This window comes from Manis javanica, chromosome 2 (assembly GCF_040802235.1).
Source record: "Manis javanica isolate MJ-LG chromosome 2, MJ_LKY, whole genome shotgun sequence".
Lineage (NCBI taxonomy): Eukaryota > Metazoa > Chordata > Mammalia > Pholidota > Manidae > Manis > Manis javanica.
In genome coordinates, this window is record NC_133157.1 from 5,942,163 (window position 1) to 5,969,767 (window position 27,605).

Here is a 27,605-nt window from a genome sequence, read left to right on the forward strand (position 1 = left end):
TGTTCCCCAAGGTTTCAGAAATATTACAACTTGATACCAAAAGCTCTCTGTTCTTCTTAAAGTTAGATGTTGGATAGGGGTTATTTATGAATCTTGGGAAGGGACCTAATTTCCTATCTGGCAGTTCTGCAGCATGGACTGACTCCAATATGCTTGGAACAGGTTTTTGTAAGAGATTACAGCACATAGGTAGAAGTTAGCGCAAAGGAAAGCAAAAACTGAAAGGAGCTAATTTGTATGATCAAGTAATTAAAAATCTGTGTCTCATCTGTTCAGCATTATTGAGATTCAGCTGCAGGTACTCCACTTTAAAGCCAAAAGCTGTAGTAAGAAAACAGAAAACCAAGGCAGATTTTAGATTTCGTGATCTGGAAAGGGAGTGGCAGGTTTCAATAGCATTTCTCCCGTGTTGGGGTTACTGCATGTATTTAAGTAAATCCAAAGACAAGTAGCCCTGAAAAGTCGCTGGTCTTTTGCATGGGTCACCCACTAAAAGCCCTTGGTTTAATGTTTATCTAGAAGGTGTATTTTGTTTTATGTTTTCTTTATTTTGAAAGAATATGTGATAGTGACATTCTGTTAATCTTGGCCCTGTCACCATTGTGGTTCTATTACCTGCAAGACCACTGGTGTTGCGAACAAAAGAAATGTTATTTGATCATTTATGAGATGACATTCTTAGTTGTCAGGGTACTTGAATCTTGTTCTTGATTTCACGGATTTGAGATGCAACTGTGGGTTTGTTTCTTCCTTGTTAACTGGAATGATAGCTTCTTTTCCTTCGAAGAACTATGAGAATTACCAACCGATGCTCTGTGTCTCTCCTGGTCCCGCTCTGTCCAGGCACCTGTTGGACATCTTCCCAGAGATGCCGGCTGCAGTGTCTCCCACCACCCTGTTGTCCCGGGGGCTCTGGAGCCCAGCAGCAGTGTGAATGCAGTGGCCCCATTAACCCCTCCAGAAGCACACTGGGTATCTCCCAAACCCTCTTCACTCCCCATTGCAGTCTGCATTTCCTCCAGTCAGTATATGGTGCTCCTTTGTTACCATGTTGTTCCTGCCCAAAATGTGGGACACCCAGGACCCCTTTTCCCCTTACACTCCATCTTCTATATAGTATCAAGTCTTGGTTTGGAAGTTAACAGCTGTCTCTCCTTGGAAGAGGTCAAGTGTGGGACATGAGTCATCTGCTGCTTCCCATTGGTCATTTTAAGGTCCTTTCATCCCAAATGTTAATTGGGATTCTTCAGAGGAACTGGAATTTAAGGAGAATGCAAGAAGGGATTACTTTGAAGAACAGATTAGAGACTCCTGGAGCCTAGGTCAATTGTGAATGTGGAGCGCTCTGGGTAGCCAGACCGGTGGGAGAATAGCAAGAACTTGGGGGAAAGGACGCCCCAAGGAGGGGGCTGCAGCCTGGACCCGACGCGCCTGTGGGTGCCCTGCCCAGGGCCCGATGCTCAGTCTTGTGGGTGAAGTTAAGCTACTGAGCATGACGCTGAAAGGCAGGCATTTTAGGAACTTTAAACCAGTTCATTGCGAAGGTATTTTTTATTATAAACCAACTTGGGGAAACAGGCCGTACTGAACAGAAGCAGAATCTGACTTATGTCTCAGATGTTTCTGGGTCTGTGGTTTGGGATTTAAGTGAGGGGGTGAAATGCTCCCTAGAGCACGTCCGAAGGTGTTTCATGGTTTCATACACAGTCCACAGCCATATCTACACCACGGAGATATATAGTCACATTAATTAACCTCGAGTCAGGCAGAGCAGATGCTAATGTTTGAACCCACCACCCTGTGGGTTTTGAAGAAATTATAATATTTGTCACAGATGTATTCTCTGGAAGCTCCTTTTTTCTTTTGCCCTTTTCAAGTCTTTGTGTTTCTTTGTTTTCATCTGTGGAATCTGAGTTTTAGTTAAAATTCCACATGGTTGACTCTCCTCAATTGAGTGTTTATTCTTTTATTCTTTTTTTTTTTTTGAAGTGGCCATTCTCACATCAATGCTGTATTTTGCATTTTCACATAGTTTTAAAAATTAATGGTCTATTATACATATAGTGAAAATGAGCAGCTGTTGTAGCTAATTGTAGAGGTTGAATAATAAACAGTCTCAGTTCGTTCAGCCAAAGTATGATTTCTTACAATGCAGTAAAATCTTCTTGGGAGCTTCATCCTTGCAAGTTCTCTTGAACATAATGCTTGCTTATTTTAGGTTCCCTGTGATTTTTGTCTCCATTACCCCAGGGCACTGGAACATTTCGAAAGAATTTTCAAAGGACAGTTTTATTTGCATAGATATTTTCTGTATTTTTTTAAGGTTCAGCCAAAAAGTTGAAATCGAGTAAGTTTAGCTGTCACCCCAGATACCACCAGGCATTTTTTAAAAGTCAGTTACTATGTTGGAAGAGAAACCGAAGCATCTTATTACAGGAGCATTTCTCTGGGTCTCTAGAGATGGCATTTCCTGTCTCTCCTCTGATAGAAGAGCTGTGATGACTTTACTCCATGGCTCTAAAAGAAGTGCCTATTATCTTTTTCTAGAGAACAATTCCTCTTTATGTAGAGCTCTGAGGCATACTTTTTAGACACATACTCACTCACTGTCCAGTGAAGAAATGTTTTGCCATTGTTTGTTAATAAACAACAAACACATCGGGCAAGCTGGTCTGTTTAACTCTGTAACTGTCATCATAGCTCTTCCCGTTAAAGGAGGGAGGCCTGCTCTCTGGAGACAAACGGCCATGGCTATCTAGGCCACGGGATGCTCAGGACAGTAAGGAGGGTTTTGTTCCCTTAATTTCCTAAGGGATCAGGCAGCACATGTTTTGGGGTTTTTTTGTATGTTGTAGCGAAATAAATTTTGGAAGAATACATACTATGGAAATGGAAAATCACTGACCCCTAGGCTTTTTTTCTTCTATCCCATGCAAGGTTCCAATCACAAGTGTAGTTCTCCTATAATCATTTCAGTCAGACGGAATTGTGGCTGAGCAATCTTTCGTGTGAGAAAGCTCACCGGTAAAGTCAAGGTCCACACCGGGCTTGAAAAATAAATTCGTATTTATTACTAAACATTTTCAGTGAAGGAGTGGCAAGAGAATTTACAATATGGGTTTGCAATCAAAATCATCCCTTATGCTTCCAAAATATGACTTTTTCTTTTGAAGGCTATTGTCTTCGGAGAAGATATCCTTCATAAATAAAGGGGAGCCCACCTTCCTGGTGGGGGTGGTCGGTCAGTTTCGGCATGTTCTTGTACATGCATTTCGCTCTCCACCCAGGACTGCCCCAGCACTAAGACAGCTTTCATTTAATGAAAACATGCATTTTAGGAGGAATAAGATAGAGTTGAGAGCACAGAGCGTGAAGACCACTGAGTTTAGTGCTGAGGTTTTACTTTTCTTTTTGTGACTGTCTTTGAATCTCAAAGTAAAATGCCTGGGAGTGGTGAAATCTTTTCAGCGAATCACAGAACGCCATGATCCTGCTTGCACCCAGGGAGAGTCCTGTGGATAGTCCGGGAAAGTCGCATTTCTGACGGGACGGGGACCTTCAGGAGCACCGAGGCCTCACTGAAAGGGCCCCGCCGAGCCTCTCCCTCCCCAGCCCGTCCCCTGCCTTCCTGTCTGCGGGCCTCTTCTGCCCCCAGGACCTCCCTCCCTCCTTCCCACTCTCTCTGTTGTAAAGCGATGCCTATGGCTTTCAGAAGCCTGCTCACGCTTTGCTTCCCTGGCTCTGCCCTCAGCCCTGCGGGGTCTCCCCACTGCCTGGATCCTTTCTTGCTTGTTTATCCCTCCCCTTCGCCTCCATCTCTGTTCTGTTTTGCCCCTGTGTCTATTATGAGACTTGAAAAATGACTCTCCTATGGGCTCCTTTGGGCTCAGGGGGACCAAAAAATTGCTGGGCAGATAAAACTTGCTCTAAAGAGGAGCTTGACACACTGAAATGTGACCTCAAATGAGAGACAAGAAAACATTCCCTTATAGAGGAGCGCTGTTCTTAAAAACACTCTGAGGTTGTCTTGTCCTCCGTCGCCTCCCCGCCCCCTGCCTGCTTTGTGACTCCGCTGAGCCCTGGGATCTCAGGAGTGAGACTAGAGCCCTGAGGTTGGGGGGGCGGGGTGCTGTCTCCGGGCGCTGCTGCCCCCAGGGCTCACCTGGCAGTCAGAAAACAGACCACGCATTCAAGCCCAGCAATCGAAGGAGGGCCTCTATTCAAAGGAGCATTGAGGGACGTTGCGGAGAGGGTTCGGGAAAAGCCGTGAGGACGGTGCAGTGGTACCGTGGGGCTGATCGTGGCCGGTTGCTGCTCCGGCCCGAGGACTCCGAGGGCAGGGGGAGCATTACAGGAACTTGACAGTAGCTAGGTGGGGCTGCCTGACTGAGGCCGTGGCCTTTAGTAGAGGGACCCAGCCAACCCACAGCCCCGTAGCTGAGGGGAGCTGCAGACAGAAGTGCCTGCCCTCCAATATGCCAGAACTTGGGGCAAACGCAACAGAACCAGAGGGCAAGGGGGCCCATTCATGTGGCCCATGCAGGTCAGCCTCTGGGGACACAGTACAGGGCGGAGACTGGATCTGGGAAATTCCCACCACGGTGAGAAATTCAGTGATGTCTCCACTGAAGGATATTGAAGGTTTTAGGAAACTGCTGGTTTTAGCAAAAAGGTCATTGTTCTCTTATTTTCCATGTATTTCTAGCTGGTCCTCTTGGGACCTTGTCTCCTTTGGGCATCCCATCCAATCTCCTGGCTTTAACCACCTGCTTTGTGCTGATGACTCCCACGCTGACCTTTTTTAGTGTTGGCCCCTTTCTGACCTCAGACTCATACCTACAATGCCTATTACACTGCCCACTTGGGGGTCCCATAGAAATGTCCACCTTAGCACATCTAAAACCGTGTGTCTGCCTTCCCTCTCCCTCTGAAGCTGAGACCAACAACCTGGAGTTCCCCGGCATCTCAGCATCTCAGCCCACGTCCCATCTGACCCACCTGCAAGTCCTGGTGGCTTTCCTGATCAAAGGACACCCAGTATCTAACCCCTCTGCCACCTGCACTGCCCCACTGTGGTCCACGTCTGTCTTTGGAGTTGGAGAGAGCCTCCTACCTGGAACCGCCCTTCACAACATGGCGCTTCTCTATGCGAGTCATTCACGGCTCACCAGCTCATTCAGAAAGAAAGTCTACAAAACTCTACACAGTCCACCCCTTTCTTCTCTGACCTCATCTCCTAATATTCCTGAGACTCGTCCTGGTCTAGTCCTCTGGTGTCCTTGCTGGTTAACACCAGGCACCTACCTGCCTCAGGGCCTTTGCAAATAACAGGAAGGTGAATTTATGTTTCAGTCTGAAAAGACCTAAGTAATGAAAACATCCATTCTCACAGAAGTCACAAGTTTCTGCAGTAGAGCTATTCATAATAAGGGAAAACACAAATGTCCATCAACTGGTGAATGGGTAAACAAAATGTGACATGTATCCATGTGATGGAATATCGCTCTTCAAAAAAATGTCCTGATACATGGGAAACACGGGAGATCCTTGAAGACATTATGCTAAGTGAACATTATGAAATAGTGAAAGCATCATGCTAGTTACAAAAGACCTCCCACTGTTGATTCCATTCCCAGTAAATCTGTAGAAATAAGAAAGTAGAAAGGTGGTTGCCTAGGGCTAGGGGGTGAGGGGTGGGGAATTTGGAGGGTAACAGCTACGGGATACAGGGTTTCTTTGGGGATGGTAAAAATGTTCTAAAATTGATTGTGGGGATGGATAGCAGTTGAAATCACGACTACACTAAAAACCATGGAATTGTACAATGTAAATGGGTGAATTGTGTGGTATGTGAATTCCATCTCAAAGCAATTAAACATACAGACCTAAGTGATTGCTGTCTTAGTAAAACATATTTTACAAGTGGTGGATAGAAGCCTTAGAATTCGGTATTATGATATCTGAAGTTGGAAAGGGAACTCACGCCCTTCTTGTTTTCATTTCCCCTTTGTTTTTTAACTCTTAAGTTTCTTTGGGGTGCACATGCTAGTATTCAACATTTAACTATTATTGAAGTAGACGACTTTGTTTTTCTTATGTGTTCTTATGAGAAAAAGGGGTGCTAACCACTGGTCGGTTCCCCCTTCCAGTACTTTCACGATGGACGGAAGGCACAGCAGCACATAGAGACCTGCTGGAAGCAACTTGAGTCGGTAAGTGAAAACCAGCTCAAGAAATGTCTTAATGGAGTTTCTAATTGGAATTTAATCTAAGCTTGGATCAACCAGGAAGTACAAATAAACAAAAACACTTAAGACATGTCTTAAGAGATTTCCCCAATTCGAACTCTGAAGTCGTTCCCAGAAACCATTTTCTAAAGTAAAATGTTAAACCAAAAGAGCCCGAGTATTTTTCTAAAAATCCTACAGAAAGAACAAAGAGGAGATGAATTGGTGGAACTAAACGCAGATTGTAAAATAACTTCCTGAAATTATGATATATAACAAATCAGTTCAGAGAAGAAAGCTCTCTGGGAGAATTAGTAAAAAATTATATCTTCTCATGGGAATCTCATGGATTCACTAATAATGACTTTCCCCACTGTCGCTTTCCTCTGCTCTTATTAGAGTAAAAGACGATTTGAGCGGGATTGCAAAGAGGCTGACCGAGCGCAGCAGTACTTTGAGAAAATGGATGCTGACATAAATGTTACAAAAGCAGATGTTGAAAAGGTAAGGTGAAAGTGAGTCCTTGTTTCATTTCCTTTTTTAGCGTTTGTCACACATCCTCCCAGACTGCCTGTCTCCAAGTTCTCCTTTCTGATGTAACCACAAAAGACCACTCCACCTGGGATCGTTTTCATTCTGCGTCAGCCGCCTTGGGGACCAAGAGCTAAAATTTGGGGACCCTTCTGGGTTACAACGCACGCGGTCTGTTTCTTTGTTGCCACCACGATGATAACAAGGAGACAGCCCACCAACATCTCGTAAGGGGTGGTTTCCGGAGGTGATGGCTTTTCAAAGAAAAGGCCAGCCTCTTCCAAAGTAGAGCCGACGCTCATTGCCATCTGGAAGAGCTTGGCTGCTGATAATGCCTCCATTAAAAAGATAAAGAGACTCACACTGCTGGCCCGACTTCCAGTTGATTCACTCCGTTGTTAACAGGTCATAGTGGAAAGCTTGCGTTTATAAGTCTTCTGAAAAGCTTTTCTCTAAATGGGCTTGTGTTGGCAATTAGGACTGTTACGAAGTTTGTACTCTATCTTCTCACAGTTCCATATTTGTTTTTTTCCCCTAAAAGCTGAATTTTCTTTTTATAAAAGTCATTAATAGAGTGTAAACAAAATTAGGCTGTTAAATAGCAGTATTCATTCGTTACTGCCTAGGGCGTTTTTTGGCATCCACAGCCTCTTGCTTTACGTGGGGGAAAGCCCTGCGTGTTCATAGATGTCTTTTACTTTTGCCAGATTAGTTGGAGATGGGTTTAATTCTCTAATATATTGAAATACACATTCTCAGTATCTGTATTTAATCTCAAGTGGGGGTATTTACTTTACCAAAAGATATATTATATTGCTGGTAAAGTTACTATAAATTACCATATTTGTCATAAATTCTTACTAAATACCAACTCCCCAAAGTTTTTAAAATGTTATTCAATTAAATTAGATTGACCCAAACTTTATCAAAAAAACCTTTGGGTTAAATGAGGTAAAAATCAGTGCATGTGCAACATAATCCAGTACAAATGTATGAATTCTTTATCAAATAATTTATTGCCCTAGATGTAAAATTGGTGTAATTTTTATTCACTTAAAGATTTTTTAGAAGGAATTACCTTTGTGGTCTCTTCTTAGTGTAAAAGCTGTCCACGCTAATTATAGAAATATCTGAAAATACAGAAATACTTAAGGGGGAGGAAAACATTAAAATGCCCAACTATTGTTAATAAAAAGTATTTCACCTTCCAGAGCCTTTTTCTTTAAAAAATTATGTATATTATATATGTACAGTGTAAAGAACAATACCAAGTGGCACACAACTCACCCACAGTCTACCTGAAAAACGGAAGGTCTTACTGAGTCTTTGAGTCTCCGTCCCTCAGCCCCACCCTTCTTAATCCTGCACAGACGCCAGCCTTCTCCTTAATTCGGTGTTGGTCATCTCTTTGCTGTTCCTCATAGCTTTCCACAGGTATATGTAGCTCCAGTGAGTATATCTGATCATTTTGCTGCTTTTTCATCAAAATGTAAACAAAATCATGCTCTCATTTATTTTCTTCTGACGTGACTTGTTTCATTCACTATCACGTTTCTTACTTAACTCATGTAAAGTAGAGAACACATGACTTCTGCATGTTAAGAGTAGAACCAGGTGCCTTGCTAAACTCTCTTTTTATTTGTATTTTGGGTTTTCTGCAGAGAGAGTCCTATCTCCAGCAAAGAATGGCAGTATTATTTCTTCTTTTCAACCCTTAATGCCTTTTATTTATTTTTCTTATCTTGCTCTACTGGTTATGACCGCATTAGGCTGGGCGAAGCAGTCACTGTGGACTTCCTTATCTTGTTCTTGATTATAAAGAGAGTGTTTCAAATGTTTCCCCATTAAGCATGATTTTAATATACCCTGATCACGTTAAGAGATTTCCCTTCCTTTCCTGTTTTGCCAAGAGATATTTTTTAAGCCTGACGTAATGTTGAATATCATCACATACTTTTTCTGCTTCCTTTAATCCATTGTGATAGATGACATTAATCAATTTTCTTATATTGAACTAAAGTATCATTCCTATGATAAATCCAACGAGGTTATGTTGTATTTTTTATATAGGTAGCAAAATTTTTTTGGTTAATATTTTACTTATGATCTTTGCACCTATTTTTATTGAACTTGATCTATGATTTTTCCTTTCTTGTCTGTTCTAATTTGCCTTACTTATTAGCTTTGGAGTGTTACTCTTTTTTTCTGTTCTCTGAAATAATATATGTAAGATGAAATTAATTGTTCCTTAAATGCTTTATAATATTTTATTGTAGGAAAATTTCTAACTACTGATTCAATTCATTTATTGCCTGCTTCTTCCCTGGTTCATCCTGGTGGCTTACAGTTTTCTAGAAAAATGTCCATTTCATCATAAATTTTCAAAGTTGTTGGCCAAAAGTCACCTGGAATATTCACTTACCTAATTTTAGCTGCATATGTTGTTGTGTACCCCTTATTTATTCCTAATATTGCTTATTGATACTGTTTTCTTTTGAGGGGATTGGTTTTCTAAAACCACTGTTACCAGTATTTCCCAAGAACCAAAATTTATCTCTGTGGAGTTTCTCCTTTCTAATTCATGTGGTTTCTTTTCTTCTTCCATGATTGTCTTTGGATTTATTCTCTTCCCCTTTTTAAAATTTTGTTCTTCAGATGCTTACCTCATTTCAATTTTTCTTCTTTCTTAAATTAAATATCTAAGTACCAGATTTCCCATTTAAGTATTCTTATTGGCAACCCACAAATTTTGGTATGTGGTCTTATTATTGTTCACTTCTGGGTACTTTTCACTTCCTTTACTATCGAGTCTCTCCTGTGATTTATTTGGAAGCACGTTTTAAAATTTCCAATTGTACGAGATATTTAAACATACCTTTTTGTTCTTGATTTCTAACTTAATTGCATTGGTTGTAGAAAGTCTGAGTTTGAGTCTTTTATGTTTGTTAAGACTTTTGTATGGCCTCGTACATGGTCAGTTTTTGCAAATGTTCTGTAAATAATTGAAAAGAGTGTATCGTCTCTCTTTCTTGGTTGCAGAGTTCTGCATATTTTCATTCGCTCAAACTTGCTGATCGTGATGCAGATATTTCCATCACTGAGGATTTTTTGTCAGCTGGTTTTATCATTTTCTGAGAGAGATGTGTCACTTCTGTGTGTCTCACTTGCCTTGTCTGTAAAATGGGAAGACCAAGAACAGGATTGATGCGCGTATTATTTGAGTCAACAGGTAGAGGGTACTTAAAGCCATTTATGCTGGTGGCCAGTGATCCGCAAATTAACTGGTACGGTGATAATGGTAGAAGATTTGTCATTTTCTGTCAATTTTGCCCCTCTGTTGTGCAATTATGCTATCAAAAAATAAAGCTGAGAACTGTAATAGCTTGAATGTGATTTAATTTTTCATCAGCGTGTAGTGATCTTTCTGCCGTCCTGCTTTATGCCTTGGAATCTTTTTGACCTGATACATACCAATTCTTTCTTTGGGTTAGTGTTTGCCCAGCGAATCATCCCCATGCTTTTACTCTACCTGTTTCTTCGTCCTAGATTTAGATGTGTGTTTTGTAAATGGCTGATGGTCTTTTTCTTTGGCCTGGAGAGTTTGGATTCAGACATACCTTCTCATTTTGTGTCTTCTATTTGTTTCACTTTGTTTGTCTCACTTTTTTCTGCTTCCTTTACCTCTTACCCTGATACTCTCTGTTTCTTGCCTTCCTGGATTTTGAAATTTGTGTTTTGTTTTACTTTTCCTCATTCCATTTCTCCCCATGCTATTTTGGGGATCATGAACTCTATTTCTGTGCGTTTATTGGTTAGCCTAGACATTTTAACATGCCTACTCATCCTAAAGTGTGAAGCAAATCGGGCACCTTTACCAGTGCCCCCCAAACAACCCTTTAACTAAGGGCTCCCTTTCACTATGGCAGTTTACTTGTGAATCGTTTTGGTTCAACTACACAAATTAGGCCTTAGTAATTGTATGCGTTCTGTAAGTATGCTTTCTGTTTTCTTTGTTCACCATTTCCTTTTATCTGGAATCTTATTCCTTCTTTTCAAAGGACAGCCTTTAGAACTGCCTTTAGCAGAGATTTATTACAGTAAAAGCTCAGTATTTGTTTGAATAGAACTGTCTTTACTTCACTCCTTCATGAAAGGTGATTTCTCCATATATACAATCGTGAGTTGATTGTATTGCACCTGAAGGAACTTACTCTACCATTTTCTGGCTCTCATTTGTAATTGAAAAGTCACAGTGGATGCGAAGTTGGAATAATTGTTAATCCTTCGAAGATAATGTGTCTTTTCTTCTTGGTAACTCTTAAGATCTATTTTGTTTTTGTTCTTCTGAAAGTTCACTGTGATGTATCTAGGTGTCAAATTCTTTCTCTGTCTTCCTTTGATTCCTTGAACTTATTGAATCCAGGTCACAGTTTTCCCACACTTGCCTGTCCCTCATTCTATTATTTCTTCTGGAATTCTGACTATAAGGCTTGGTTAAAACCTCTACTCTATAGCTTCTATGCTATTTACCTTTCCTTACATTTCCCATCTCTCTCTGCTATGTTCCATGTAATTCCTTCAGATACAACTTTCATTTCACTAATTCTCTCTTAAGTCACGTCTAATCTGCTGTTACACATGTCGGTTAAGCTTCTGATTTCAGTGGTTACATTTTCACTTCTATAATTTCCTTTTAGTTCTCTTTAAGAGATATGGTCATTTTGTTGTTTTCTTGTCACTTTGTCACACTTATGTACCATATTTACTTCTTTAAAGATATTAAACATACTTATTTTTGTATTCTCTGTTTGATTAATTTCAATATGTATACTCTGTGGGCCTGATTCTTTATTTTGCTGACTTGCTCATGGTGATGTGTTTCCACCTATATTTCTGTTGTAACGCCAAAAGTATTGCAGAAAAACCTTACACTCTGCAAAAAGTACTGCTGAAAATAACAAACAGGGCGTATGGGAAAAATAGGCTTAGAAACTGATCACTCAGTTCTTGACAGAACTTTGTAACCAGAGCGCCAACAAAACCACAGTCCTAGTGAAACCACTAGCATTTGCCCTGAGCATCTCAGTGCTTATCCTTCAGGATATAGGTCCTTCAGAGTATTAGGACCCTCAGAGCTGTAAGTCCTTGACAGTGTTCATTTCTGATCGAGACCACTTTTATCCAAATGAAAAATCTGATCCAGGATGTAGCTTTTTGCATTTATATTCCCAGCTTTACCAGATGGCCCAACTGAATGGAGATTGTAGGAGTTCTTGAAACCACTAAGCCAGCCGCTAGTTGTAGTTCTACAGATTTTTACCCTTTTTCTTAAGAGCTGCAAGACATTGCGAAGGCTTGCTGTTGTGAGAAATCTTGACCATTATTACTTCCAAACATTACTGTACTGTGAAAAATTGCACATAGACTAGCAAGGCTCCTATGTCATACAACATCATTGCCTGATATTTTAGTCACAGAAGAAGGTATAAGTCACAGCAGAAAAACATGTGAGATGCAGAACAGACTGCGATTATGACTGTGCATTGCTTGGCATTTTATTCATGGCCTAGGCTTAAAAGGGATTCACCAGGGAACTGGCATTGCCTTCCTGGGGTCACTACCAAGCCATAAGGGTGCCATGTTCCTTAGAGGAGCATAATCTGAATTTCCAATTTGAGGGTTGGAATCCACACATGCTATGTGACTTTTTTAAGACATAAAGAGTACTTTTGCCTTATCCTCAGGATTTTAATTCCTCTTACAAAAGAATCCTTTATTTAATAAGGCATATAGGATTTGATTTTTCCATGTTCCTTTGCAGTCCCTCAACTTCTCAATATTACAAAACAGGCAGTAGGGCCTATCTGTTCTATTTCATTTAAGGAGAGAAAAAAGTCTGGTTTTACCCTCAACTTAAGCACATGGGTCATGAGCCACCAGTTGACCCATTTGAACATATGTATTATTTCTTTTATAAACCCAGACCAACTACTTCCCAATCACCAAATCCATTTTCAGTCTTCAGATTCAAAACTCTCTGACACCTGCATCTCGGCAAAGGACGAGAGACCTCATTCTTCCTTGCGTCTTCATGACCAAGAAAAACCATTCCACTGAGCTCCCCTTCCTTTTCCCATTGTTCCTCTATGGAACGTGGCATCCGCACCGTCTCCAAATATGCTCAGTTACCCAGAGATAAAACTACCAGTTTTTCTTTCATCTACTTTATACATGCAAATTTACATGCAAATTTAGTTAAACTGGGCGCCTCAAGGATAACAACACATACCCTCTTTCTTGTAAGCAAATTACCGCACATCCAACCAAACACAAAACAAATGTCTTCATGACCTGCAGTAGACTGGACTTTGTGCAGATTCAGGCAGTTTGAATCCTATGCTGGCGAAAAGTGTGGCTCCAATCCCTATGTGGGACATGTAACATTTCGAAAAGAGAAGAAAAAAATTAGTCTCATACCCAGATCCTAACTAGCTTAGAAGGTGCACATGCACATAGTTCCCATCAACTGCACCATCAAACACAAACGCAGTTTAGAAAAGTCCATCCTGCTCAGAGTGGGCGCGGTCACGACGTCTTTGTGAACACAGGCATATCATCCCAAGCATCGTAGGGCTGACTGATAGAAACAGAAGGGTGAATTATTTTTAATAATGATTGGATAATCTAATCATTTGTGGAAACTGGGAGAAAAGACATTAGTATTAGATCCAAAGACTGTCAGAAGTCAAAACTGGAAATGACATGAAGCAGTGGTGAGAACCAGGACACTGCACCCTCTCAGCTTGATACTGACAGGAGGCTTTCCTGGTGATAAAGCAAAACAGTGATTTGATAGTTAAACCACTGTTTTCTTGAGGAAATTATAGTGCTTCAAGTTACACTCAGAAGCAAAATAACTTAAGAATTCCAATGTTTAGACACTGTTCTATCACTTTCAATGTTTGTGATGCTAAAATTGGGTATCCCTGAGGAGGAAGTAAGCAGTTCTCCCACAAAAATAACAAAATGATGCTCTCAGTATAAGAATAAACAACCACTGTATTGTATACCTGAAACCAATATAATATTGTATATCAACTATACTTCAATGAAAAAAAAGAAAAGACAATACATCCTTGGAAATACTAAAATAGTTGTGGAGAGCTATTCAGGACTCATCAAAGGTCCTAAAGCCACAGCTGGGCCCAGCGATGGCACTTCTGATACTTCAACTACCTTGAATCTGATTTGAGAGAGAAAAAAAACAAGAAAAAAGTCATCCTGGAAGTTTCTGAACCACAAAGAGCCAGAACTCACATAGCATGTGTGGATCTCAGCCCTCAACTTGGAAATTTAGATTAAGTTCCTCTAAGGAACTTGGCATCCTTAGTGGCTTGGTAGTGACCCCAGCCAGGCATAAGAGCTGATCACTCTTGCCACTTGCTAAGTGTCCTTCTAGACCTTTTCAAATTGTTTTTTATTGAGGTAGTTTATAATAATTAAGTCCATACAGCGTAAGTGGACAGGCCAGTGAGTTTTTATGTATATAAGAAATCATTTGCCACCACACAAGATCTAGGACATTTCTAGGACCCCAGCAGGTCCTAGACCCTTGAGCCCTCCCGCTACCCCAAAGGTCACTATTTTTCTGACCTCTATCTTGTATTAGTTTAGCCTGTTACTGTACTTTGTACAAATTATGCAATACATAGCCTTCAGTTTGACTTGCTCTAGCTCAATATCGTGTTCGTGAGATTCATATTTTTGTTGCATATGGTGGTAGTTTGTGTTGTCCATTTTTAATTGCCGTGCAGTATCCCATTGTGTGGACATACCACCGTTTGTTTATCCATTCTCATGTCGGTGGGCTTTTGGATTGTTTTCCATATTGAGACTAAATTAAAATTAAGCTCCTATGAACGTTGTTATACATGTCTGTGGGTGGACATGGTCTCTCATTTTTCTTGGCTACGTACCTGCAAGTGGGATCCTGGGTCAGAGGTGTGCCCTTGGCTTTGCTGTCAGAGAGCCTGACAGGTGGTTGTACCAACTTCAGCAACTGCTCCTCATCCCCACCAACAGTTGGTATTGTTGGTCTTTTTGTTTTGGACCTTTTAAATGGCTGTAGAGTGGAATCTTGTAGTGGTTTCATTTGGATTTACATTTATTATTTCCTTGATGAAAAATGATGTTGAGCACCTTTTGCTATACCATTATCTGCCATTTGAATGACCTCCTGTGTGATGCGCCCAGGTCTTTTGCTCTTTTAAAAATAGATTTTCTTCTTTTTGGCATATAAGTATTCTTTATTCTGGGTATGAGCGTGTGTTTGTGTACATGTAGACATAGGTATGTACATATATATAATTATACAGCTTGCTTTTGTGTCTGGCTTTTGATGAACACAAGTTATCCATTTTAAAAGTCCAATTTGCCAATATTTATTTTTAAGGGGAGCACTTTTTGTTTTCTGTTTAAAATGTCTTCACTTACCCTATAAAGCTTTTCGGTATGCTTTAAATCAATGTGTGGGTGATCTTTTATTTAAAATTTTTTAATCTTTTAAAATATTAAAAATCAAATAGAAAATTCTGAATTTGCTATTAAAATATTGCTGTGGAGTGGGAAAAGCCTAAATCACCAAAATATTGTTTCCAAGTCACACGTTTTTAAAGATCATGGTTCAAAGTACAGAGAACCCTGCTCTCTGCAGCCCATCTCAGAAGCCGGGAGGCATCAGCATTGACGTGGCGCCACAGGGCCACTGTTCATTGTCACCTTGAGCAATTAAACTCTTCAGGTATTCTCAATTTTTCTTGCAGGTTAGGAGTATAGTGTGTAGAGAAATGGGCAAGAGGCTACTTTTTAATGGAGTCAATATTTCAATCTTCATAGTTCAGAGATTACTTTTGAAGACTCAGAATTCTAAGTAACCATTAATTTATTTGATACAAATGTTCCCAGTAAGTTTTTTTCTCAGCAGATCACTTCTGCTTGGTACAGTTTTTTATCCAAGTCAATTCTGAATTGGTCTATTTCTGTTTTCACATAGCTCCCAACATGAGTTACCCCATACTTTTTTTTTTTAATGGAATCATGATTTCATGGTCTAATACTCATTTTTAAAAACATTTAACTTGTTGATGAAATCCCTAAGTTGCGAAGTGGTCACATGCATTCATTCATTCATTGCCTCACCCATTGTTCATTGACTGTACCCGAGGTGTGGGCGTGGCACAGACACCAACAGGTAATCACACAATCGTGGACTTTCAGGAACTTGCCTTTCATTTTCTTCCTAATATTTAGTTCCCTATAGTGTGAATTTTCCCATTTGCTCCCTAAATGACTCTTGAATGGCATTTTGGTGACAGAAACTTTGAAGTCAGGTTTTATCTGTCACTGTGCTTCAGAATAAGAACATTCTAGCCAGAATTGGAGGAGAGGCAATACCTGTTCTGTGCATCCTGATAGAGCTAGAGTTGGGTAGTGTGGCAGTGGGATGAAAAAGGAAAAGGTTATCAAAATGAATGGAATGTGAACTAATATTTCCGAACAGAGAGAACAGTGTTTTCTAAGTGCACGCATTAAACCGAGTTCATCCATGTCAGGCAATGAATAATTCCCTTTCTCTAATTCGCCCCTGCCTTGTGACTGTTGGTTCTTGCATAATTTCTAAATGCAAAATAGGATATTGTTTAACAGAAGCTGCAGTTAGTGGTTACAAGTAGCTGCAGGAATTGTGAGTGAGTCCAAGTTAAGCTTTTAAAACTCTAGTATCAATGTCTCCTTTCCTAATAGGTCTAGTTTCATTTAACTTGCATGATTCTCTTCCTGCTAGAGTCTGAGTTTTACGGTCAGTTGTTTGCCGTGAAACAGTTAACGTGGCTTCCTTATTCAAATTCATTGCAATTCTGAGTACTGACTAACCAGAAGAATTCTCTATACCATGTGAGAGGTTTCCTTATTTGGTGTACATGAGTTTTATTATATAACCTCATTCGAGAAAATGTTTTCAAGGGTAAATTAAATTAAAATCCTGACCGTGAGCACCTAAAACAGTGTATCAGTTTCTTAGGGAGTTTGATTCCATTTTTGTATTATATGGCTTCTAAAAATATTTGGCTTTGAACGTTATTGCTTTTAAATTCTGTGTAGATGGCCTTATCATGAAGCGGAATGGAAACTCTAAGTCATTTATGAATTAAGGTAGAATTCTAAGAAGTATGTGATAAACCTTCATGTTTCCAATAACAATAAAATATACATGTACTCTTTTTTGCATGATATGTTTACATAATAGAATGTTTTAAAGAGAAAAATAAAATTATAGTAAAGAATCTATGCCAATTTTAAGCAAGAACGAAAGAATTTACTTTGAATGATTATCATTTTGGTAATTATCTTGGTATGAAATTTAGTAGTTTAGGACATGTTCTTCGGTTGCAGTCAGTGTTGCCGGCTCCATGGATCAGAGGCAAGGTAGGGGTGGTTCTGCTCTAACTGAAGCCAGCTGAGTAGCAGAGTGTTAAATTTTTTTACCATTTGGGGAACCAGTCTCCAGCAAGATGACTACTTTAGTTATTGTACGTATAAGGAATTGTACTATTAAATTTTTTCTCTGCCCTTGCTGTAACCACAAGGTTGACCTACTTGTTGAACATGTTAATGTCTTTAGTTCTTTCCCCAAATATGCTTCATATAAAATGTCTGCCTGGGTATGCGAAGGAGTTGTTCACTGTCACAATTTAGAAAACAATTTCTTTGAAAAGAGGAAGTGGTTAGGGTGAATGCAGGAAATACATTTTGTAACTGCAGCTTCATCTTTAATTCAAAATGCTTTTTATTTACAATTAAAAATGTGTAGAATTAAAAAGACTGTAAAAAATGGATATTGGTGCTGTAACTATTCTTTTACAAGTGGATCAGTGTTCGAATCAAAGGTTCTAGAGAAGACACATCGCTTATACTCTGGTTTATATCTATCCTGTAAGCAGTACCATCTGTAGGGTTTATGTTTTGTTTACTTCGCCTCTCTCTGTGCTTGTATTCAAAACACCCTGACTGGTTGCCATTGTTTCGATCCTTAATATTTGTCCTGATTAACAGTGGATATGTTTTCTTCTTTTGACACTTCACATGGGAAATGGAACTTAATGGGAATTTTCTCCAATCATTAGCTGTGAAATAAATGTGTTCATATTTGGAAACAGGACACAACTTTGATCTGTGTCATAAGTGAACATTAGTAGGATGAGATTGTTTTTTAAGGCCTCTGACACTCAATATGAGTTTTACCATAAAAAAATGAATCTGTGATAGGAATGCTGAAATGTAAAATTATTTACCATGGTTAAATGTTTCACAAAGAAGTATTCTTAAGGTTGTGTTCAGCTCTGAGTTTCAGTTTGTTTGGTAGCATTTACTCCTATCGCTAGATTGTTAACCTTAATTTTCACTTAACTTGTTTTTGAAGTAAGTGGTTTTTACACTAAAAATGGAGTTTGGTTAAATTAACATCTAAAAAAGAAACAGGAAGGTCAACATGTCAAAATCTCAGAGTATCAGAAAATGTTGGGGATTATGGTGCCACCTGAAGTGAATTTATATAGAGACTAAATACTTTTAAAAGCTTCTTCAATGAAGTATTTCCAGTGTGCTTTATTTCATTTACATTAAAATGTTGACATGAGACTGTGTCAGCCTTGCCTGCTTTAGTACTCCCCAAAGATAATCATTAACATCTCAGTTAATGCACAAAATAGCAACAGAGCAAAGATAAGCCGTTCTCATACCCTAGATCTGAAGGTAAAAATAAACTATAAATAAAATCTAACTGAATACAAATACTCAGATTATATGAATATAAAATAAAAATGAATTAAATTAATAAAAACATTTACTGATGTGTATGTGTGGCTTCAAACACTTGGCACTTGCTATGTGCCTTCACTGGTCTAGAGGCAACTCATTTCATAAATTATTTTAAGTTCTCTGATCGTGAATGGTCTAGTTTGGCCAAAAGCTTGGTCTTAACCTTCATACCACATAGAAGGGGGTTCAGATCTTGTTTCTCCCACTCACTAGTGGTATGGCGTGAAGCAATTGACTTCATCTCTGAGCCTGTTTCCTAGTCTGCAAAATAAAGGTAATATGGCCTACTTCTGAATATGCAGGGCTTGTGGGGAGGTTTGGTGTGTGTGATGCATGTAAAGTAGAGATTTATTTTTGGACTTTAGTTATCTGGTTGGCAGTATTACCATCATCTGTATTTTGCCTATTTGTTTCTTTCTCTTTTGAATTATTCTGGCTCCTTCCTCCTCTCTTCCCCCTTCAGCCTGCTGTGAATCAGCTGAGCATTTTGAACATTCTAAGCATCTAGGCACTCCACAGGAATATTTATTGAGCAAATAGCACATAGCATCAATAGGATTACAATAGACCCCTTTCAGGGGGGCCCCTGATTAGCAAATAATGGTAACATGGAGAGACAAGGAAAACTTGAGCCATTTGGAGAATAAGGTAGAGTATCATATGTTATGTGCTAAATTGTGTGGTGAAGATAACCAGCAATAGCAGTTAAAAAATGATACATGGTTCCTGGGGTATGTGATGGATGAAATCACCTGGTCCTATGACCAGCAAATCGTGGAGCTCAAAAGTTTCTTGCGGACTGGATTCTTCACCTGTAAAAGCTCTATGTGGATTACAGCTTGTTGGGGTGAGCCTGAAGGAGGAACTGGACTTGAACTTGAAGGGTAGGTAGACATTGAAAAGACAGAGCATAGAGAGCAGCTGAGGCAGGGAGGACTCCATTCGGGACGTGGAGGGAAGCCCACTGCCGGTGTTGGCCTGACGGGGTAGGGCCCTGAGCAGGAGCTTCCGGAAGGTGAGGCGAGGGCAGATCATGAAGGGTATTAAAAGCCAAATGGTGGAATGAATGCACCCCTCATGAAATGCTGTTGAACCTACTTCTCAGGAAACCTACACAGGAAGAGTGTTTTATGTTTTCTGTAAGAATTTTAATCCTTTCCATAATTCTTTTATTCCTTTATAGATAAATATTAAGTTATCATTGGCCTAACATGGCCCTGCTGTATACGGTACAGCCAAGACAAAAGCATATTTCTGTGCCTCAAAGTCAGACTTCCTGCCAGTGTACCATATGACTTACTGCTGGATTATATTAAATGAGATCTTTACAGTTAGCCACTGCTCTTGCCTACAGAACTAGGCAGGTGATAATGGGTTGGGGTATGATGGTTAATAGCAATGGACTTGAAGCCTCCGCATCAGAGACCCACTAAGGAGAGGGGGAACTGTACTGCGCTAGGAAACACAGGGATCATCTAACAGTGGCAACTGTCTATTCACTATCTGTCCACACAACTATAGCCATGTGATAATGCAGGCCAAGTATTGTCACTTACAGCGTATTATTTCTCTGAGCTAAATTCCTCCTTCCTGTATGACAGATTGTTTTGATGTCTTTGCATGAGGATTTGTGAGTAGTAAGTTCTTTATTTGTCTGAAGTGTCTCTAATTTGTCCTCCCTCTAATGTGATAGTTTAACTAGGTATAGAATTCTAAGCTGACAGTTATTTTCTCCAAACGTTTTGAAAATACCATTCTGTTGTCATTTATCATTGATTATTTCCTCTTGGGAGGTTCACTGTCTACCGAGTTGCCTTTCTTTGTAGATACTTGACTTGCCTCTAGTTGTTAAGACCTTGTCTTTGCCGTTGGTGTTTTGTGGCATCACTGTGATGTTTCAGAGTACAGACTTTTTAATTCTAATTTATTTTGCTTGGGAGTCACTGGGATTTGTTCCTTTCATAAGTGTAGGAAAACTCCCAGACATTAACTCTTCAAATACTGTTTGTCTTTCATTCTCTCAAATTGTTGGTTATGGGACTCATATTGGTTGTGTGTGAAACTGCTCATTTTCTTCCCCTTACATTTAACTCCTAATTTCTCTTACATTCATTCTTTATCTCTATATATTACATTTCACGTAACTTTCTCAGCTACTTCATGAATTCTCTTCAATTATTCTATTATTTAACTTATCTAAGTTTTTCAGTGACTGCATTTTTTATTTTCAGAAGTTCCATTTGATTCTTTTGTAGATATGCTTCATCTTTATGTCTTATTTATTGTGATTCCAGTGCTTCTTTTATTTCTTGAAGCATTTTAAAAGTCTTGTTTTATATTGTCTTTCAAATTGTTCTTTGAACTCAAGTTCCTATGGTGATAATTTTTCTCTTTATTGTGTCACATCTCATGGTGCTTTATTTCCCTGTGCATTTATGGTTATTATCATCTTTTTTGTATGAGTTTATCTTCAACAGGGATTTTTTTTCTATCTTTTTCTGTCAGACAATCTGGGACTGATTTTTATGTTAACTACTTGGGTTGGGGTTTCTTATACCATCTGTATAATCTATACAAGTTTAAAGTTTTATTTCTCAGAGGACACCCTTCCTCCACCCCATAGTCTGAGACCTAAACAAGCTTCTTAGCTGTCTTCTTTGATCACTAGAGGTTTTGGTAGGTGCCACCCCGCTAAAAGAAAAGTAGAGAAAACTACCACTGAGGTTAAAATAGAGAAAGGGCTTGTGATCTTACATCTTGACCCCATTGGTAGTATATACTGAATATCACATGTAAGATTTTTAGTATTGAACATCACTGATTAAACATCTATTGTCACTTGGGTACTAACGGTAAATAGCTGCTAATCTACCACCAAATACCTCAGATTTCTTTAGAATTTGAAATATGGTGTTTCATTTCTTCCCCTGGGGTATGTAACCTGACTAATATTTTTACTTTTCTGAGGAATGTATCTTTTCTAGAACTACATCACAAATGCTTTCAGTATTTTTGTTCTTCATAGTAGCTCCTCAGCAACAGAGAATCATCTGGGTATTAGCTTTCTAGAATCCAGGCCATGTTCAGCTGTACATATATGAAACCTTGTGAGTGTCTTCTGGGGTGAAGTTATTTATTAAGGGGAGGAGGGGAAAAGAAAGAGCCACTCAGTTTCAAACCTACCATAAAGGAAAACTCAAGTCTCTTGCCAATTACAGTGCCTTAGAAAACCAGGGAGAAGGACGGACCAAATCTTGGAGATCAGGATTTCTATTTTACCAAGACCTCTGAGCTCACACCAAGTTTTTCACCAGCCTGCCTTGAAGCTGTGCCAACAAGATAAACAATATCAGCACTAACTTCTCTTTTAGCAGAAATTGTCACTCACCTTGAGTAAATAGATATTTCCAATTCTACTTTTCAAATAAGGCAACCAGGGTATAAGAAAACAGAAGGCCTTTTCTTAAGACTAGTTAGCAAGTGAATGGCCTGTGTGGGATTGAGATGCTGGCCTCATTTGCTATCTTTCTGTATTCTGTCCTATTTCAGTGACCGTCCACCAATGTAACCGACAATACTGGGACTAGAAGTTGTAAGACTGTTAAAAAAAAGAGCAAAAAGAAATCAGGAAATTGCTGGAATATTTCAAGCATATTTCTTTGGTTAACTTATTTTGAAATTTTTCTCTGTTTTGTATTTTAGCTGCCCTTATAATTTATCAAAGACAGACTCATTGCTCTGGCAAGTCCCGGGCCTGGAAGTCTGCAACAAAAACTCACAGCGCTCTGTCTGAATAGGAATTTTTAAATGCATTCTTAGACTTGAACTTGAAAATGTATTCTAGATGCAACAGTTTGCTGGGAAATTTAAACAATGCCATTTATCGTACAACAACATTGCTCCAGACAGAGAACTTTTTCATCTCTCCCTTTGTTAGTGTCCCGCCTACCACTACATTTTCTTTTCAGAGCTCTGTGTGTGTGTGTGTCTGCGTGTGTGTGTGTGTGTCTGCGTGTGTGTGTGTGTGTGTGCCTCAAAGGCAAGCCATGCCTCTTCCAGCTTTCACTGTTTCTGGAATTCAGCTTTAGAATTTGTCTCTTTTACTAATATTTCTGACAAAATTAAACATTCCTTAATCACTCTTTTCAGAAGTGATCATTAATGTTTTGTTTTTACAATAATAGGGTAATACTATAAATACTGTTTTGAAAGCTTTAGAAATTTAAAAAAATCACATACACGTTTCACTTTCCTTTATCATTAAATACTCTTTTACATTTTTTTTTTTTTTTTTACAGGCTACACATGAGTCCATCAAGGGTATTACCTGTATATTTAACCAAGCACATTACTGGGCACTTGCTTCAATTTATTAGCTGTTATAAGCAGCACTGGGATGGATATCTTCTGTGAACCTTTTAAATTATTTCGCTGAGATAAATTCCCAGAAGTGTAAGAGTTGAGTCAAAGACTAGGGTAGTATGAGGCTTACCCCTAATCGCTGACAAACCCTAAAGATGCCCAGTATGCCAATTAGAGTTTTCAGGGATCCTCAACAGGTTGCTGTTTCTCTGATCTCAGAAATACCTAGAAAATTGGTCAAAATATTCAGTGGCCCCTGCCTTCCCTGAATGTTGTGCAAATGTGTGTGCTTTTTCTCATTAACCTGGCATGCCCAAAAGGCGGGTGCTACAGGGGTCAGAGCTCCTTGTTGACTCTGAGGGGCACCAAGTTGGCCAGCTGTTGATTGTAACGAGGTGGTATCTTTACAGCTGTGCTCTGGCTCTTTCCAGTGAATTGCCCCAGGCTGCTGTACCTCCCTCAGTGTTTTCACAGATTCCCCCCAATGAATTAAGAGTTCCAGGTTGTCACTGTTGATAGTGATTATCAGTGGAATAGGCAGGGACTTTTACTTTTTAAACCATACAGTTCTGTGAACTTAATTATTTACACCACATTTTTGTAATCAGTGAATAAAGAACTGGAGATGGAGAGAGGCGCCAGATAACCCAGGTTAATAAATTCGTAAGTTTAATTTTATCTGCAGTATTAAGTCAGCAGCTCAGAGGGGAATCAGGAGCCAAGAGGCCTGCTGGGTCCTTGCTGGGCCTCCAGCTCCTGCCACACGCCCTTCTGGCTGGGTTCTGGGGACAGCAGTCAGGCCCATCTGCCCTCAAGTGGAGCTGCTGGGGGTCGCCGGCTATCAGAGAACAACTACATCCTAGTTGCAAAATAGTGGATTCAAAGTAAAATCTTGATTTAGCACCCTTTACCCTCCAGCCTAAAATATAATTGGTTTCTCATAATAATGATGAAATAAAATGTTGAAAGTACAGCTGCTCCAGAGGACATTCACTGTTGTAGTTTAAGCCGCCAGTGATAACTGTGAACTATTCCTCATTGCTCTCCCCAAATTTTTGGCATTAAAGGGCTGGCCTTTCTAATTTGTTTTTTTTTTTATTAAGGTATTATTGATATACACTCTTATGAAGGTTTCACATGAAAAAACAACGTGGTTACTACATCTACCCATATTATCAAGTCCCCACCCATACCCCAATGCAGGCATGGTCCATCAGTGTAGTAAGATGCCACGGATTCACTGTTTGCCTTCTCTGTGCTACACTGTTCTCCCTGTGACCCCCCACACCATGTGTACTGAACATAACACCCCTCAGTCCCCTTCTTCCTCCCTCCCCACCTGCCCTCCCACACCCCTCCCCTTTGGTAACTGCTAGTCCCTTCTTGGAGTCTGTGAGTCTGCTGCCATTTTGTTCCTTCAGTTTTGCTTCGTTGTTATACTCCACAAATGAGGGAAATCATTTGGTACTTGTCTTTCTCCACCTGGCTTATTTCACTGAGCATAATACCCTCTAGCTCCATCCATGCTGTTGCAAATGGTAGGATTTGTTTCTTTCTTATGGCTGAATAGTATTCCATTGTGTATATGTACCACCTCTTCTTTATCCAGTCAGCTACTGATGGACACTTAGGTTGCTTCCATATCTTGGCTATTGTAAAAAGTGCTGCAATAAACATAGGGGTGCATATGTCTTTTTTTTTTTTTTGCTATCATTAATCTACAATTACATGAAGAACACTATGTTTACCAGGCTCCCCCCCTCACAAGTTCCCCCCCACACACCGCACTACACTGTCCATCAGCGTGCGTATGTCTTTTTGAATCTAAGAAGTTGTATTCTTTGGGTAAATTCCAAGGAGTGGGATTCCCAGGTCAAATGGTATTTCTATTTTTAGTTTTTTGAGGAACCTCCATACTACTTTCCAGAATGATTGAACTAGCTTACATTCTCACCAGCAGTGTAGGAGGGTTCCCCTTTCTCCACATCCTCACCAGCATTTGTTGTTCTTAGTCTTTTCAATGCTGGCCATCCTAACTGGTGTGAGGTGATATCTCATTGTGGTTTTAATTTGCATTTCCCTGATGATTAGTGATGTGGAGCATCTTTTCATGTGTCTGTTGGCCATCTGAATTTCTTCTTTGGAGAATTGTCTCTTCATATCCTCTGCCCATTTTTTAATTGGGTTATTTGCTTTTTGGGTGTCAAAGCATGTGAGTTCTTTGGATGTTAACCCCTGGTTAGATATGTCATTTAAAAATATATTCTCCCATACTGTAGGATGCCTTTTTGTTCTGTTGATGGTGTCATATGCCATACAGAAACTTTTTAGTTTGATTTAGTCCCATGAGTTCATTTTTGCTTTTGTTTCCCTTGCTCAAGGAGATGCGTTCAGAAAGAAGTTGCTCATGCTTATATTCAGGAGATTTTTGCCTATGTTGTCTTCTAAGAGTTTTATGGTTTCATGACTTACATTCAGGTCTTTGATCCATTTCGAGTTTACTTTTGTGTATGGGATTAAAAATAACCTAGTTTCATTCTCTTGCATGTAGCTGTCCAGTTTTGCCAACACCAGCTGTTGAAGAGGCTGTCATTTCCCCATTGTATGTCCATGGCTCCTTTATCATATACTAATTGACCATATATGGTTGGGTTTGTATCAGGGCTCTCTAGTCTGTTCCATTGTCTGTGGGTCTGTTCTTATGCCAGTACCAAATTGTCTTGATTACTGTGGCTTTGTAGTAGAGCTTGAAGTCAGGAAGCATAATCCCCCCAGCTTTATTCTTTCTTCTCGGGATTGCTTTGATATTTGGGGTCTTTTGTGGTTCCATATGAATTTTAGAACTATTTGCTCTAGTTCGTTGAAGAATTCTATTGGTATTTTGATAGGCATTGCATTGAATCTGTAGATCTCTTTAGGCAGGATGGCCATTTTGACAATATTAATTCTTCTATCCATGAGCACGGGATGTGTTTCCATTTATTGGTGTCTTCTTTAATTTTTCTCATGAGTGTCTTGTAGTTTTCAGAGTATCTAGTTTGTTATATTGCATGCTTTTAATAAAAGGAAAAAGTGGCTTTCCAAAAGCTCTGAATGCTGCTGCAGTAAATGCTTTATCATTTAAGGAGTTAGCAGTGGATGATATTCTGAGAGATTCTGAAGTCATATTAAAAAAATTAATAAATCCTATTATTTATTTACAATAAATATAGGAGTAGAACCAGTGCACGTTTGCTCATTTCATTAAAAGGTCAAAAGCCATAAGCAGCCCTGGTAAAAGGTGTGAGAGTGTAAATAGGCAAATATACCATGCTCCCCATGTGAAAGGGAACGATATTCTTATTGAGGCCTATATTCTCTGCTTGCGACAATTGAGACTCAGTCAGCCCCGTTATTTTTGCTTTAATCCTTAAAACGTTTGAGGAAAACTAATACTGAATTGAACAGGAAGTAACTATACATTATGATCATGTTAATAATCTAAATGTAAGTAACTAGCTGGATCAATGGTATTTTTGTCTTTAAACCCACTAGGATTTAGAAGCATTGGGCTGCAGTTCAGTTTCTAAAATATTGTTTCCTTTATTTAGAAACTCCAACCCTGGCCTTTTAGGCAGTATAACTTTCCTTCCACAGGACGTTGACATGGACTGTGTTGAGAATTACCAAGCAGTGAGGTCATGCTGAAGCAGTACATACGTAGGCCTATTTGGAATTATTTAGGGAGATTCCCAAGGGTTTGCCAAAGAAATTCTGAAGTTTAAATTCAGTCTTTCTGATTGACAGTGAAAGTGGTCTAGATCTCATTCCACCATGTCTGTGAATTACAGCCTCAGGCAACTGTGGTCTCCTGGACTTTTTTAGACTATTATCTCTAAATTCTGTGACTCTGACTCATTAAACAAAAAACCAAATCCTCTGAACTTCTCTCTGCCCTACAGGAATGTTGCTGCAAGATGCAGTGTCTCTTATTATTAGAATGGGAACTTTAATTTAATTACAAGAAATAATTTATGGTCTGACTTAGAAAGGAAGATTGTACCTCTTCAAGATAATAGTTGCTATTTTTAGACTGACTTAAAAAGAGATGAGAAATAGTGATGCTTGCAATCTTCATTTAGCCTTACATATTAGGAGATAGCCTCTAAAATATCTGTACTTATGGTTATTCCAGATAAGCTTTTGAAAGTACTTTAAAAGATATTTTGAAAAATATATTTGTAATAATGAGTAACTGACTCAACAGTAGTTTTAAAGAAAGACTCTACAATTAATTGTACAATAAACATAACAGCTTACTAAACAAAAGTAGATTTTGCATAGTAAAACTTGGTCAGAACAATGGCGCATCCCGGGGCCTGGGACTGAAAAGTGGATATTAATTCAAAGCAGCTGGATGCTGGAATTGAGAAAAAGACAGTCCTGTCTTTCCGCTGCAAATCTTGCAAAAGCTGATGCACAATATTTTGCTGCTTTTAACTGTTTCTCTATCCTTTTTGTGAGTGGCAGGCAGAGAGAGACTGTAGAAATACATAGGCTTTTGAGATCTTACATCCAAGCTTTTGCATTCGAGAAAACTCCCAGAGAGATAATGCTTCTTTAACATAAAAG

The 27,605-nt window shown here is 39.3% G+C and overlaps 1 protein-coding gene across 24 annotated transcripts in view; it reads left to right on the top strand.

The window, feature by feature from the left end:
* FNBP1 (formin binding protein 1) overlaps positions 1-27,605 on the top strand; it is a 122,539-nt gene that overhangs the window by 61,519 nt on the left and 33,415 nt on the right. For all 24 annotated transcript variants that reach the window (XM_073222899.1, XM_073222860.1, XM_037007941.2 and 21 more), the window contains 2 exons: positions 6,150-6,212; positions 6,627-6,731. In XM_073222899.1, coding sequence (XP_073079000.1) covers positions 6,150-6,212; positions 6,627-6,731 — 168 coding nt within the window. The remainder of the gene's footprint in view (positions 1-6,149; positions 6,213-6,626; positions 6,732-27,605) is intronic.